The 17,282-nt window shown below is 37.7% G+C and overlaps 1 protein-coding gene across 1 annotated transcript in view; it reads right to left on the bottom strand.

The window, feature by feature from the left end:
• The window catches only part of dpydb (dihydropyrimidine dehydrogenase b), a 175,159-nt gene that overhangs the window by 53,001 nt on the left and 104,876 nt on the right, over positions 1–17,282 (bottom strand). The window contains exons 14-15 of the mRNA XM_081373345.1: positions 8,056–8,220; positions 4,375–4,443 (exon numbers count right to left, since the gene is read on the bottom strand). Of these exons, the coding sequence (XP_081229471.1) occupies positions 4,375–4,443; positions 8,056–8,220 (234 nt within the window). The remainder of the gene's footprint in view (positions 1–4,374; positions 4,444–8,055; positions 8,221–17,282) is intronic.

Here is a 17,282-nt window from a genome sequence, read left to right as displayed (position 1 = left end):
ATGCAGTATGTGCATATGTGCACAAAAAACACACATTTATATATGTGTGAATGTGTTATAACATCCCTGAAGGAAAAAAGCTAACCTAAACCATGAAAAAACAGCCCTAGACTATTCTTATTCCTCCTCTGTCAAACTTTACAGCTGGCAACATGCATGTGTGGAAGGTTGGGAATGTGAGTCGCCCTCTCAGTCAGATTCAGATTCTCCCGTCAGTCCGAGATCTGTTTGTCAGACTGCCAGATGGTGAAGAGTGAGTGATTAATCAAAGAATGCATTTCCACCGCTCCTGAGCTCTTTCGCCACTCCAGCTGATGCTTGCCGTTGCTCGTGCTGATCTTAGATTTGTATGCAGCTGCATGACCACAGAAACCAAATTTATAAAGCCCCTGATGAACAGTTCTTGTGCAGTTCTTTGTTTCCAGAGGCTGGCGGACTCAACAAGGAGATTCACAACCAAGGACATATGATATTTACACACAATGCACCTTAACATTCAACGGCCCCTTTTTGCATTTTCCCCCTGCGACTTTGTGGGAAAGATTGCATCCTTGGACAGTTTTCAAGTAATTCTATTTGTGAATCCTAACAATGCCATGGTCAGAAACAAGAGCTTGTGTGTAATGAGAAAGATCTTTTGTGTACCACATTCAACAGAAAACTTCAAAGCTGATTTCTATTATCCAGAAATAGTCAAAAGTACATCACATCAAAGCTCCCAACTTAAACGGGAAACAAAAGCCAACTGTTGCGCTCGTCGAGACGAAGATAAGTACTTGAATCTATTATAGGTTTCAATTTGTAAGCTCAGATAATTTCAGTCTTCACATACGGACCAGGCTTTAAGCTGTGGCTTACCTGCAGGACTCTGAAAAATGTTGTTTGTTTGTTTGTGTGTGTGTGTGTGTGAGACAGAGTGAGTGGAGGGTGTCTGGATACGCTCCATTAGACAGCCAGAGGCTTCAACACAAACACTGATCAGACCTGACACTAACTTTGACAAGAACTAACCACTCCAGTGTGATCAAAGCCGTTGCTGCCCGGCCCAATCCAGCTCATAGCTACATCAAGGCACCTTTGATAGACAATTCTGTTGGGCCCTTTAACACAGTGCACTTCATTAATGAATGAATTAAAGACCAGCATTAAGAAATTTCTCGAACTCTTCTCTCAGCTTAAGTTAGGCTTCGTCGCCACAGAAAAAGGCAGCTCTCATATCTTCGGTGTCTTTGAAAGTTTCATAAAAGCACAGCGTGTTTAGTAAAGGCGAGAATGACACATCAAAATCCTGATCCTAATTCCAAACAGCCAAAGTTCAGAGAAAATCAGAGCAAAATACACTGTTTACTCCTGGTTTTAAGATCAGTTTCTGGTGGTTACAAGGGGTCAGTACAGATGGTCCAATGACACAAAGTATCTGATGTAGTAAGTGATGTACACTACCGTTCAAAAGTTTAGGGTCAGTAAGATTATATTTTATTTATTCCTGTGATGTCAAAACTGATTTTTCAGCATCGTAACTCCAGTCTTCAGTGTCACATGATCCTTCAGAAATCATGCTGATTTGCTGCTCAAGTCTCTATTATTAATGTTGAAAGTTAGAAAATAGAGAGTTCAAAGGAACAGCATTTATGTGAAATAGAATATTTTCTGAACAATGTAAAAATCTTTACTGTTATGGCTTTTCATTCAAAGAACTGGTTCATAAGAGAGGCGTTCGTTTCAGCAACGAGACTATACCGGCTGTGCTGTAGAGTATGTTTTTGATTCATTGAAAAGAATCAGTTCATAACAGACATTCATTTCGGGAATCAGACAACGCTGGACTCGCTTAATAGAATCGGTTCATTAGAGTCTTTTGCCTTTTATGAAGAAAGATGTTTGTACCATTTTATTTTGCGGAATTCTGTATTTTTATAACATCACATTCAAGACAGATCATAATACTATGTGTAAATAGGGCCAATGTGTGGGTTGTTTTGTAATGTGTATTATATCACAGGACTGTTGAGGAGGAAGAAGATTGTCATAATGATAGAACAGTAGAGAACGACTTACATGATTGTACATGAATCTTCCCACTAAACTCCCTCACAAACGTCTTCCTTATTCGTCTTGAAGCTCAACCGCCACGCCAACCTCCTCTTTGCACGAGCCAAATTTTCTCCTGGGTTTTTCTCAATGTAAACGCACGTGTGTGGGATCGATGAGCGTATTTGTATGTGTGTGTGTGTGTGTGTGTGTGTGTGTGTGTGTGTGTGAGGGTGTCGAGGAGTTAAACTGGAAGGTACAAGAGCGTACAACACCTCAATTAGAGCAGCAGCAGCAGTAGTAAGTGTTAGTGATGGCAGGGTCCTGTCCGTTTACATACAGAAGGAAACAGCTCCAGCGAGGACACACACATACGTCGGCTGCAATAATGCCAGTCTACACAAACCCTCATGTCAAACAAGAAACTCTTGGTTCCCTGTTGGTGCTTCATTCTTGTCTTATTAGGGAACAGACTGTCAAAACCTGTTAGGTTTAAAGGGATAGTTCACTCATATATATATATAAATAGGTTTATCATTTACTCATCTCGTTTAAAACCTATATAATTTATCTTTATCTGTGGAAAACTAAAGTTCAGAAAAAAAATGCTATAAAGTATCATAAAAGTGGTTTATACTAGTGATCTAAACTGGGCATTGCAGACAGTTCAGTAAAAGTTGCAGACAGTAGTGAAAGAAACAGGGCAAATAATAATCATTATAAAATATTTTTGGTAAAGGCCTGTTCACACCAAGAGCGCTTACTACTGTATAAAGATAACTATAATGATAACTATATTTGCATCCACTCAAGCGGACAATATGTTCTGTTTATTCTAAGCTCGCTGCAGTTTTGTTGTCTGTCAATTTAAATGCTCAAGCTCTTTAAAGCAGGATGGATTCTGATTGGCTGTCAATGTTTTTATCGTTCATCAGCTGGAAAAAATAGCTCTGATTTCTCTGTGCTGTTATTGTTATAGCTGTGGTGTGAACTCTGCTATTCTTTTACATTAAGAACAACTTTTAGAACTATATCTTTATCGTTATCTTTATAGTTATGGTTCGTGTTATGAAAGGGCCTTAATGGTTAACAATATGGTTGCTTTTGTAAACATTAGTTAACTACATCAGATAACATTAAGTGACAATGAAAAAAACCCCACTAATCTTACTTAATGTTAATTTCATAATTTACTAACACATTATTAAAATGAAAAGTTGTTTCTGTTAATATAACAAATTTTAAAAAGAGGATTAATAAATACTGTACCAAATATATTTCACATTGTCAGTTTATGCATTAATTAACTAATGTCACATTTTGGAACCTTACTGTAAAATGTTGCCATCTATTCTATTCTATTCAATTCTATTCTATTCTATTCTATTCTATGTACGATTTGTTTTGAAATAATGAAATAATTACATGAAATAATTACATTTATCAAAAATGACAGTAAAGACAATGTATCATGGTTTCCACAAAAATATTAAGCAGCAAATCCAATTTCAACATTGATAATAATAATAATAAATGTTTCTTGAGCACCAAATCAGCATATTAGAATGATTTCTGAAGGATCGTGTGACACAGAAGACTGGAGTCATACTGAGTCCAAACATGTCATGTCATGTCATATTATATATTGCTGCATGGATCACTTTTATGAAAGTACAATTTTCAACATTTCTCATTTTGTGTTTCACAGAAGGAAGACATGCCAAGATGAGCTGAGAAAATGTTGACAAATGTTCATATTTGGTTGAGCTATGCCTTTAAGTCAAGCCTTTGTTTAGCCACTAGATGAATAAAAGCACACTTACTCTGTCAAGGTCAGTCTGGTTATGATAGAGGAAGCAGGTTTGTTCCAGCTATGGCAAACATACATTTTATAAAGTTTTACAACTTCTCATTCACAGTTTGTGAGCACAGTTGGCTTCTGTCACCCGAAAGGCTGAAATCCAATGATACAGTATCTAATGCAAATTTAATGTAAAAGCCTCTTTCCACAGAACCAATGAGGCTTTACACTATGAATATGGATGCGACTGTGTTTGTCACTGTGTTGAGAATGCGTGTGATAAACAAATGCTTCTTTTTGTGATATGCTGAGCAAAAAAAAAAAAAAAAAACAGACTTCACAAAAAATTCACATTAACAGACTTTCAAACATGTAAATGGAATGGATATCTTGAGGAACAAGATCTTCAGAACATTAACTAATTTCACGGATTCATGTTACATTTACTTTTCATGCTTCCAATAAGCCTGATTACTCTCAGAAGTTGGGAGATGTGTAAGGAGCAAACTTGACAAACACATGCAAAGAGAATGGCGGCTTACCTCAGCCATTTTTGCCAGCTCAGTCCAGTCAGCTTGGTTGTAACTGCACATAATACTGGCAATGATAATCTAGACAGAGAAGAAAAGAGTGTGAGGAAGAGAAAAAAAAAACTTAGGGAGAATGAAAATGACTGATGAAGTGTGATTTCACCTGACGCGCTTGCACAAAATCCGCCAGTTTTTCTAATCCGCATTTATTCATTTCGTTTTTTAACAGCCCAGCTCACAGCAAAAGCTATTACCCTGCCTTAAACTGTGCAGCTTTATAATTCAGTGCGTTTGCAGATGCCCAGTGGCATGCACGTATTATTAAAACAATAAAAACATCACGCTGACAGCATTATTCAGCTCCTCTGTGGCAAGGCAGGATTTAGCTGTATTACTCTCTCTGTATGCGGAGACACTGTAATCGCACCATAAAGTGGAGAGATATACGCCACGTGTCTCATCCTCGCCGGGCGCTTTTAAGGGAAACAAATCGGCACAGAGGGTGCTGGGAGGAATGCTTGGCGGCCAAAGCATGTGTTGAAGTTTATGAGTCCATCCATCCTGGATCTTGCTGGGACCTGGGGGACCTGTAGCGGCTTTAACCCCACCTCCTCTCATCCGCTCACCCCTGGGAGCTCCGCTCAACCGCACATACTGACCACGGCTAGAAAAGCAGCGTCGATGTTTTATCGGTGTCAGGAGGATAACTGAGGGCCGGGACTCCATACGTGTATATCTGTGATATAACATCAAGTCGGCTCTTTTTGCTGTCTTGCATTTAGCAGAAACTCGAGCTTGAGAAGAAATAAGCCTGTGAATGTACATGCAGGGCATTGTTCTACTATGGAAGCTTGTTTTTGCCACAAAAGTCATTGTTTTGAGATCAAGACTTTTTATCTCACAATTCTGACTTTTTTCTCACAACTGAGAGTTAATATAAAATCGTATAATCATAATAGCAAGTTTACATCTCATAGTTCTTAAAAAAAATTCTCAGAATTCAGAGTTTATGTCTTGAAACTTTTACGTTTTCCTTGGAATACATATTACACTACTGACTTCATGTGAACAAAAAACAAAACAAAACAAAAAAACAGGTAACTGCGACTTTTTATCACAATTCTGACTTTTTGCAAATGTATATCTCACAGTTCAGACTTTTCTTCTCAACTGGTAATTCTGAGTTTATATCTTGCAATTCAAAGAATTAAAAAAAGAGTCCGAATTGTGAAATACTGCATAAACTAAAGAATTGGAAAAAAAGTCAAGAATTGAGAGATAAAAACCTGCAATTACCTTTTTAATTTTTTTATTCTGTGGCGGAAATAAGCTTCCATACTCTACTCCTTTCTAATCAGACTGGGAAAAAAACGAAAGAAAGAGAGAGAGAGTGAGCAAGACAGACTGCGCCTCTGAGAAGCACAGGAATCACCCTGTTATCGCTTTAATAACACTGTGCTGAGGTAACCGAGCCCGTCCGCCAACACTAGCAACACTGGCCCTCTAGGGACCCCCATTGCAGTGGAAACTGTCAATCACGCGATGATGTGAGGAAATTAAAAAAAGAGAAGGGGGCGGGGTCGCATCTTTTTCTACGAGCCATGTCTGTTCTCCAGCTACAGGACTCTCGCGAGCCTCGCGGGCTCACAGAGAGTGTGTTTGTGAGGCTGAAATATGTGAGCCAGTATAATTTGACATTATTGCGGTGGTTTTGTTATTCATCACGCTTCTCTGAGTATTCATTTCATCCAGAGGCATGCGCCCATCACCCCTGACCACGAACCAGTCACACGCTGTGATGAGCTCCGCTGAACACAACACTTCAACATTCCCCTAGAGTGTGTTCGGTGCTGGCCCGCGCGGGTCACGACGTGGTGGCGAGGAGCGTTGGGGAAAAAATGGAAATTGTAAATAGTAAATGGAGGTAATGGGCATGTTGAATAGCTGATATCTGCCCAAAATCAATGAGCATTATCAAAGAGAGTCTTACTAAACAATTCAGTGTGCATATTGTGTTTATCTCGCTAGATGTGTGACAGGCAAAGAAAGATGCTCTTTTCCAAAACCTAGTGTGCCGCCTACAGTGGAAGCATTTTAAGGGAGCATAGCTAAATGTAGACATTTTAATATTGATTCTTTTTCTGGCCAAATTCGAATATATCCTTTGTGGAGAAGGTAATCTTGGGAAGCACTGTGGCGAGAAATGAAAACACAAATCCAAGATGATGGGTAATGTTGACCATAAATAAATGTACATTTCATTTACAAAGTAGTTAAGTGTAAATACAACTGAATAATTTACCCACACTGGAAAAAGACTGCTTCATGTGGCTCCCTCTAAATTAACTGGTTTGACAATATTGTCACAAATATTTTATTATGACTGAATAAACTTTACTTTATTAGATTATACCAAATAACAAAAATATGTTTTAGGGTTAGATTAGGTATAACTCCTGAAGGTGAAACCTGTGCAGTACAATATTTGTGAAAGCCAAGTATTGTAGCAATGTTTACCACCAGAGTAAATGTTGTTAGCCTAGCAACATGCTAATTTAGTCAGACATTAGACGTTAGTTATATATAACTTTGTGCTAGCTACTTACATTAAATTGTATTGTATGTCCCTCATTTATTTTCAGATTAATCTTGCATTATTAAAAAATTAACAATAGTTTACAATAGCATTATTTAACAGAAATATTATAACAACATTTTACTGCTGAAGCCTCTGCCACTGGCATTTGAGCATTTCCGCATATTAAAGTTGTAACGCAAATTACGTTGTAACTACAAGGATGCTTTTTGCAAGTCTGAATCTCGTAATTGCGGTAAATGTCAGCAAATCAATCAATCACACAGTTTATATGAAATTTCATACAATACCAAAACATATGTGACTAAAACTAATTATTTTACCAAATATAATTATGTGCTACACATTTTTGTTTACTAGGTTTTTCCATGTAACATGCTACAAAATGCTAACTTCACCAAAATGCTAACTTCAAACTCTAAAAAAAGCACTAATTAAAAATACAGTTTAGGATTGGATGTTGCCTAAGAAGTAAAAGCCAGTCTGAAAAAAACAACAACAAAAAAACAGGAACACATCTGTGTGAAGGAGGAATTCATGGGGTTAGTGTGAAAAGTGACATTGTGCCTCATAATTACACCCTGTAATTCAAAATTAATCTCACCCTTGAGTGAAGCAGGCAGACAACAAAAGTTGAGGAAGTTATTTTGTGCTCAAACGGGCTGTCTCATTGCAAATGATTAGAGAGAAAAGAGATGGCTGATTGCGATGAAAAGAACACTACAAAAAGCCATTGTCATCTGCCTGCGGAGCGACAGAGGAGGGAGAAGAAGAGAATGAAGGCTTTGGAAAATCTTCTATTAGTGAGATTCTATTACACAATTACTCGTGAAGCAGTTAACATGCACAGAGCAAAAGCGACTCGAGTTACTGAGGGACCGAAAACGAGGGAAAAAGATGGCACCTCTATTATAGAGAATTATGGCTGTTGATAAAACACTGACAGGCTCCCCAGACTCACAAAGTGAGAAACAAAGTAATGAATCACATTATGAAAAAAAAAAAAAAAAAAACTCTGCAGGAATAAGAGTAAAGGAGAAAGAGAAATAAGAGATAAAGACAAGATAAGTCAAACGTTGAGCTGAAAGTGAACTCACATTTTTGGGGAAGTCAGCTTTGAGTTCAGCCACGCTCTTGCACCAGTAGGCGGCTGTTTTTTCACTAATGAGCTCGATGTTGAGGAACGAGCCCTGGCCAGGACCGAAAAGGTGGCCTGAGGTGGTCCCACGCACGATTCGAGGTGACACATTGGTCACCAAATCCTGCAAGAGAGAGAAACTTTGTCACTGTTGACTAAACTGCAATTAGCAGTGAGAGGGCACAAAAACTGCATTCGCTAGGCTGAAAGTGATCAAACTTGGAGCATGAATGCATTTTTCCTTTGAAACCTTTACACACACATCTGTACTTTCTTCATCATAATGTCAGACTCCACAAATGCTTGCTATATATTCATGATACAAGCATCAATCAAACACATTTCAGCCTTTTTTCACCATTAAGAGAAAACTATGATAAATGAACTAATAAGAGCATGGCCCATTAGTAAGAGCAATTAGAAGTCATTTGCATGTGTTAATTAGGAGCCACACAATTTTAAACAATTAAGATAACTAGGGGCGTCATGCATTATTATCTTATTTTTATTTTTATTTAGGTTTTTGAGGGGGCACCAGAGGCAAGATAACACATGACCAAAGAAAATAAAATTCACTCAACTACTTCGATGCCCATGACCTCAAATATGATGATAATAATAACAGTATAACAGACTTTATTTGTATATACTGTAGCACCCTTAAATGTGGCTTTTCAATGTGCTTTACAAAAAGAGAAAAAAGAGAAAAGGCAGCTATATATTTTTTATGTATAATGACCCACTGTGTTATAAATATCAAACATGATATTAAGATTTTTTTTCTTGAATTAAATAATGGTCTTTATTCTTGTACTAAAGCTAATATTTAATTAGATAATATTTTTATATTATTTTATAACATTATTAAAAAAATATTGAAAATATTTTGTATTAAGTTCACTTTATTTCTACTCATTCATGTAAGATGTATAAACCTCTACAATACACAAAAAACATTGTGGTTTGCTGTTGTTGTGATCTCATTGTTTGGTCATCTCATGTGCAGTTAGTAATATACACGTGTCAATGGAAGCGGCAAACGTAATCCTTTCAAACATAATTTGACAACGTGTTTAATTTGGATCAGATACACATTGTGTAGGTAACCGTAAAGTTTACTCTATTCTTCTCCCAGTTCTCGCACTTACTTTCATGTATTTTGGGAAAAATGGAGGAATATACGCGTTTTAATTCCAGTGTAACACCAAATTCTGTGACCTATTGGTCACAAATTTGATGGCCCCAGAATTTGGTATGACAAGCTCTTTGATTTTCAGCATTGCAGCGCAAACTAACATGGTGGCGGTCATTTAACATGATCATTATAAAGGTGGTTAATGCTAGCGTTTTTGATCATTTTTACAAAAATGTCATGGCACGGGAATATATTGCTATATGAATATCTGAACATGCAATATATCAAAAGAAAGAACAGACCCTCTGCTTTTAAACAAACAAACAAACAAAAATGTATATTTTTTTATCAACACTTGAATGTTTTTTTCATAAAAAAAGCAAAACTCAGACTTTTTCAAAGACTACAATGTGCATAAGCAATGAAGCTTGTTTCCGCCACTGAATAAAAAATTAAAAAGGTAATTGCAAATTGTTATCTCACAATTGTGAGAAAAAGTCAGAACTGCGAGATGTAAACTCGGAATTGTGAGATAAAAAGTCGCAATTATCTTTTAATTGGTTTTATTCCGTGTCGGAAACAAGTTTCCATAGCAATGCTTTTAGCTCTTGTTTCTGCTACTTTTTTATCCGTGTATTGATCCGGAAATATCAGATATTTTACGATTTAGTCTGAGAAAATTTTGAATGAAAAGGAAAAGTGAAATAAAAAAGATACATCAGTAATACGGCATATTGTCTATTGTAGCATCGGTGCGTCACGTGACAAGCGTGACATGTCGGCATGGGAATAATAAGGTGGTACATTCTAAAATAACAGTCACCTTAAATTCACACCAGCTAGAGTATTTTAAACTTGCAAGTGAATGTTAATAACTAAATATTTCAATTCAATGAAATAATAAAATCTTTCTTCTCCCCTGTAAATTTTCTGATAAATTAAATTGATTTCTGTTTTTTAACCTACAAAATGGAAAATTCATTTAAAAAAATCTGTCTCCATGTGAGCTACTAAAAATAACGACAGCATTACCGTACCTGTTACCGTTTACCGTACCATTACCTGTTACCGTATTTAGAGTATAGCAGGCATAAGTCAGTTTTCCTTTTGAAAGATAGCAAGAGAAAAACTATTATTACAATGAACCACATGTGATTTTTAGTGAAACTAGAGCATCTTCCGATCACCAACGCCTTCATGAAACGCCTCCAAACGTGAGAGCGTTAAACCTGCCAGTGATTTTGTTGCCTTTGGTTTTGCTTCCGTTTCAACACAACATCTGCCTTCAACGCTAATGCCAAGAGTGTCTCCACAGAATGGTATACGTTTCTTAGGTTAGAAACTCAGCGCAATCGTTATTGCGAATGAAGGAGACGTGGACAAATTGTCTGGAGGTATTTGAGATAATGAGAGAGTAGAAAACACTGAGATAACCAAACATATACTCACATTAACCACATTTCCAACTACATTTACACTTTCAGTGCGAGTACTTTCTTTAAGGTAATGTGTGTGAAGAATATCCCGTGGTAAGTAAATAATCTCTGGTTTTCTGAGCCCGTTAGCATGCGTTAACCTGCCAAACATTAGCCTGGGTTGGATTCACACACTTCTTTAGCATGAGATGAGGTCAGTGGTTAGCCGTGGCCTCGTGTGAGGTGTTCAGCAAACTGAGAGGGTTTATCACACCGGCACAGCCCAGTAATCCCCCCTTTCAAGCCAGCACCTCTCCCAAAAGGAACACGCATGATAAGAGAGTGATCAAATGTCATGCCATGCGCCACACTCGAGCGTCGGAGGAAGCCCTCTGATAGGCCGGCCCGGAGGCACATCCAGGGTAATTACAGACGCTGCGGTTACGCTGTCCCGACGAGCTGCAGACCCCCACTTCCTCTTTCACGCTCTCCTCAGAGACAATCTCCGGTTAAATATTAGTCTGTCTGCCATTTAAACAGTTCAGCTATGTTTTAAGCTGACACAGGAAAGCGTTCGGCCACAATTATCTCTATGACTATAGCCATCATTATGTTGACACAGGACGAGCTGCGAGAGAGGGTACGGAATCTGTTCCCGCTGCTATTTTGCTGTGTCCTTGCGTTTGCGCATGATGAAGGGACGAGTGACAGTGACTGGAGATTGCAAAACAATTACACTTTACACAACCACTGGCTGCAGGTTTATGTAAGCGAATTCTTGGAAGTACATGTTGGAGACCGTGGTTATTGACTGCAGATTAGATGTATAGCTAAACAGCTAAATGGCCTTGATGGAAATGACGTACCTGTACATAACTGTTTTTCCATATGCTAGCAGGGGCGGACTTTACCATTAGGCAAAGGTCGGCAATTGCCTTGGGCCCCGAGCTACCTAGGGGCCCCAAAAATGCCCTATTAACTTATGCTTGAGTTTTGTTTTTTTTGTTTTTTTTTTTCAAATTATATATTTCTAAAACTCCATTTGCGAAAAATGGCATCAATCATTAGTGTCGCAGACAGGAGGGGGCCCTCCCGCCTCACTATATTGGACTATTCCATTATCTCACTTTTACTGCGCATCTGCGAAAGTGACAAGGCTGTGCCAAAAAAACTGACGGAGAAAAATAAGTGATTGACAGACAGAGTGTACAGAGTAGTAGACAGAGTAAAAATGAAGCGAAGCTAGCTACCCAAGCGGTGCTGAAAAAAGGAGGAAGCGGGAGGAAAGCAAAAAGTCCAAAAAAGTGCGCGGCGCGAAAGATAAACAACACGCAGTAACAGGAGGACTGGGAAATAGAGGAATTGATCCCCAGAGCAAGACGAGTCTAAACGCGAAGATTTTAAGTTTCGAAGTTACCCAAGCGGATCAAATAAAAGAAAAAAAGTTAAAAGACGCAGATAATAAGTAGGCTATTTGGGAACGCTGCCAAAGATGACAAACTTTTTATGGATATTGTTGGGGATACAGATCAGGAACAACAACGTCCAACGCACAGAAAAATCGTGAAGCAAAGAGGACACGGAGATCGACAGACAAAACTGGCAGTTTATGAATCATGATATTTAAAAAAATCTCAGCTCTCAGATTCTGTCAATTATATTACGAAATTCAAACAATAAATACCGTTTTGCCGTTTTAATGTGACGTGACAGATTCCTATAGCGGCACGTGAACTGATCTAATTCTAAAAACTACCTAATGGTAAATAAACACAAATTAACAATGTTGAAAGATACCGTATAACTTACTGAAATGTATATTCCTCATTCATAATATCGATCAATAAGTGTTTTTCAGCTGCGAAAAGAGGTAAAACAGCTGGAGAACAATCGCCACATAACATTTACCTCAGGAAAGCCATTTAATTGGCTAGAAAAAAAAGAGCTATAGAGAGTATTTGGCTAAATATGTGTACTATATTACTTATTTTAACCTTAAATTATACCAGCTGATAGGGCTTTTTTTATTTTCTTGAGAAAAAGTAACGCCTGTCTTGTGAAACGTTACCTAATATTTATCCAAATTAGTTAATATTGAATCAAATCACAAGAATTGAATCGAAATGGTGAAATTTGCCAAGCAAAAAAACAAAAAACAAAACAAAAAAAAAACATAGCTTACCAGAAATTGTACCATGTAAACATTGTAACATGTTTCTGTTTAGGAGTAAAGAAGTGTATGCAGGGTTTAAAGGGGACGTTTTTTTCTCCTCTCTAACCTACTTCCCCGTATAGCTTTACCTGCCTATCCACCATTCAGTCGGTACATTTTTTTCTCGTTCTCTTTTAAAGATTGGATGGGTAGGGGCCCATAGCCTACCTTCGCCTTGGGCCCCCGATTTGCTAAATCCGCCACTGTATGCTAGCACAGTGCATGTTTTCAGACCTTAATGCCAATGACTGGGGCAAAATAAAGCTTTAAATTTCCTGTTCGCCTATGTTATTTACTTTTTTGTGGTTATTCGTGTATTCATGTAGCGTGGATGTTCTGAAAAGTCTAAAAACATGACCTTTACTTTTAAGTCTATACCTTTTTCTATTGGAAAAATCCATATTGGCTGTGGCCTTAAATCACCATGTTTCAAAACTTTTAGTAGTCATGGCCACTTTTCTAATTGATACATTCACATTTTACAGAGCGTTTCCTCTCTGCTTTTCACTGAGTTCAGCAGTCTGGTCTTTCAGTTCTGTAAAGTGAAGGGAATCTGAGCTTGTTTGGTGAGGATAAATGTCCCTGTGAAACTTCACATCGACACATATAGACGGTGCCTTCTGGATTCAAAGGAACTGTTACAAAAGCTGAAAAAACATAGATGGCCACATTCAAATTCTTGATATTTACGGATTTTATAATCAGACCCTCATCTTACGTATTGTTACATAAAGCTATACTAGTTATATTTTGCATATACAAGAAGCATTACATTGGTTTCGCTTCATATACTACCAGAAAATCACATGAGGTTCCACGAATATGAATTGCTTTGTGCAAGGTGTACAGGCAGTAGGTTTTTGAACATCACAGATGGCGTGTCACATCTAATGAAAAGATATACACTCAGTACACGTTTCAGAGCAGATTTCAATGGTATAACTGAGTGTCATTAATGTAGGAAGTCAGTGAACAGCACTAAGGACACAATAATGAGAAGGTACAACAACAAGCAAAGATCTCAGCCATTAAAAGCCTCTAAGAAAATGATGAATGCTGCTTGTCTGAAATATTTTCCAAGGCCTTTTTAAAACCAACATTTAGCAGAAAAAAAGCAGTGCAAAGGTATTTTGTAGACTTAGCTCTTGACTTCACAAAGGATATATAAATATTTGTGCTATTATTATTAGAGTAATACTTCACACAAAAATGAAAATGATGTCTTCTTTTACCTACCCTCGTGTCTTTAGAAAAGCATAGCTTCTTTCTTTTTAGGAAAACACAACTGAAATTATTTAGCTGAATGTTCAAGCTCTGTTGAAACAGATTTTTCAAAAAAAAAATTACTGGCACCAACACATTTTTTAATAATTTAGATAATACATTTTATATTTACATTAATAATTTAGATAATAAATGTAACAAAAATATACAATTTAATATATAATTTAATATTATTAAAATATTGTGCCATATACATTTTTCACTCACATACATTTATAATAAAAATGTATGTACAAAGAAAACTAGCAATAATAGCTGGAAATGATACAGTTATTCTAATTATACATGAAAGCCCAATACAGCCAAAGATTCATAAACACTTTTGCAGGAAAATGATGGTAAAACTGTACTGATTTGTTTATAATTTTCAGCCCTTTCTTACTGATGCTACAAATACAGGAGTCATTCTTTCAGTTTCATCTATGTTAGCCAGTAATTAAAGTTGACGTGCAGAATTCAGGTATAAGCCTCATTGCTGAACCCTGTACAATGAAAGTGAATGGTGACTATGACTGTCAAGGAAGATTTTCGAGGTAAAATTCTCAGTGAATTAAATTTCAGTCTGTTCCGCACACAAAACTATCATTCAAATCTTTAGTGTTACATGGAAGAAAGGAAATCACACAAGTTAGAAATTACATAAGGGTGAGTAAACTCTGACAGAACTTTCTTTTTTTTTTTCCTTTAAGCAATAAAGTGAAAACCTTTCGTGCTTCAAATGTTTTTTTTTTTTTTTTTCTCTTTGGAAAAAAACGTGGTGCTTATTTCTGTTATCTGTTAATAACACAATGAGTGTACGTGATTTACATCTTATAAAAATATCTTTGCAACAAAGTATGGAATAAAAAGTTAAGGCTTAAAACTCCCACTCTTCACACACACTGATTAAAAAGTCACTACAAAGCTTTCTCTTCTGTCAAGAAACTCAAACTTCCCACACACGACACCTGCATTTAACAAACATAAAATTAACCGCAACATGTTAACATCCCCACGCAGGTTTTGCTCTTGCACACACCTGACATCTCAGTGTGAAGTTTTTAAGAAAATGTTTTACTGTCCATGCTGTCTGCTGTCAAGGTCTTGGCACTGTTACACCAATTCAGCACTGTTGAACACCGTTCCAGCATCTGAAACACACGATAATGGCTGAACAGCTATCATACAGCACGCCTGAGGCAATAGTGAATTAACGAGCAGACTCAAGGACACAACAGCAGTATTTTAAGGAGGACAGTGCTTATTGATATACATGTATTGCATTAACGAATGAAACAAAAGAAACCTACAGCTACTTTCAACCCTTTGTTTTATGTCATGCGATTTTTGTTTTCACCAACAACTATTACAGACTAGTGTGAAGGATTTTTTATTTATGGGCTTTTTGCCTTTAGATAGTGACATTCAAAGTAATGACAGAAAACAATAGGTTAAATAAGGGGGTGGGAATAGGAAATGACACAAGCCAATTTGAACTTGCATAAGTGCAACCTTAGGAGCACGAGCACATCTTCAAGTGGAGAAGCTCATCTTTTGTTTGCAAATTCGATATATACACTCACCTAAAGGATTATTAGGAACACCTGTTCAATTTCTCATTAATGCAATTATCTAATCAACCAATCACATGGCAGTTGCTTCAATGCATTTAGGGGTGTGGTCCTGGTCAAGACAATCTCCTGAACTCCAAACTGAAAGTCAGAATGGGAAAGAAAGGTGATTTAAGCAATTTTGAGCGTGGCATGGTTGTTGGTGCCAGACGGGCCGGTCTGAGTACTTCACAATCTGCTCAGTTACTGGGATTTTCACATTTCCAAGGTTTACAAAGAATGGTGTGAAAAGGGAAAAACATCCAGTATGCGGCAGTCCTGCGGGCGAAAATGCCTTGTTGATGCTAGAGGTCAGAGGAGAATGGGCCGACTGATTCAAGCTGATAGAAGAGCAACTTTGACTGAAATAACCACTCGTTACAACCGAGGTATGCAGCAAAGCATTTGTGAAGCCACAACACGCACAACTTTGAGGCGGATGGGCTACAACAGCAGAAGACCCCACCGGGTACCACTCATCTCCTCTACAAATAGGAAAAAGAGGCTACAATTTGCACGAGCTCACCAAAATTGGACAGTTGAAGACTGGAAAAATGTTGCCTGGTCTGATGAGTCTCGATTTCTGTTGAGACATTCAGATGGTAGAGTCAGAATTTGGCGTAAACAGAATGAGAACATGGATCCATCATGCCTTGTTACCACTGTGCAGGCTGGTGGTGGTGGTGTAATGGTGTGGGGGATGTTTTCTTGGCACACTTTAGGCCCCTTAGTGCCAATTGGGCATCGTTTAAATGCCACGGCCTACCTGAGCATTGTTTCTGACCATGTCCATCCCTTTATGACCACCATGTACCCATCCTCTGATGGCTACTTCCAGCAGGATAATGCACCATGTCACAAAGCTCGAATCGTTTCAAATTGGTTTCTTGAACATGACAATGAGTTCACTGTACTAAAATGGCCCCCACAGTCACCAGATCTCAACCCAATAGAGCATCTTTGGGATGTGGTGGAACGGGAGCTTCGTGCCCTGGATGTGCATCCCACAAATCTCCATCAACTGCAAGATGCTATCCTATCAATATGGGCCAACATTTCTAAAGAATGCTTTCAGCACCTTGTTGAATCAATGCCACGTAGAATTAAGGCAGTTCTGAAGGCGAAAGGGGGTCAAACACAGTATTAGTATGGTGTTCCTAATAATCCTTTAGGTGAGTGTATGTTATGATATTCAATATTTAGGCATTCCTGTAGCTCAAACGGCAAGATCATGGGTTCAGATCCCGGGGAATGCATGCACTGAAATAATATATATTTTAAGTTTTAAACATTTCCATCATTCAGTTTTGAAAATGCCACTTAGTCAGATGTAGGACGTTAGCAAGATCTATATTCCCTTACAATCCTTTGAAAATGGTTCAGTGTATGTTAATAACAGCACAAAACATGCCAAAACATCTGAATAATTCATTACAATCATTCATATTCATGCAAGCATTTACCAATGTAAAGCCATCTAAATTCACCTCTGGGAACAGACTCTTTATCTAGCTCTTTCTCTGGAGTTGTGTACTCAAGGTGCCTGAATCA

The sequence above is a fragment of the Scardinius erythrophthalmus genome (genome assembly GCF_964197995.2).
Source record: "Scardinius erythrophthalmus genome assembly, chromosome: 9".
Classification (NCBI taxonomy): domain Eukaryota; kingdom Metazoa; phylum Chordata; class Actinopteri; order Cypriniformes; family Leuciscidae; genus Scardinius; species Scardinius erythrophthalmus.
The sequence above is the reverse complement of the archived record's forward strand: the minus strand, read 5'-3'. Positions and strand labels throughout refer to the sequence as shown.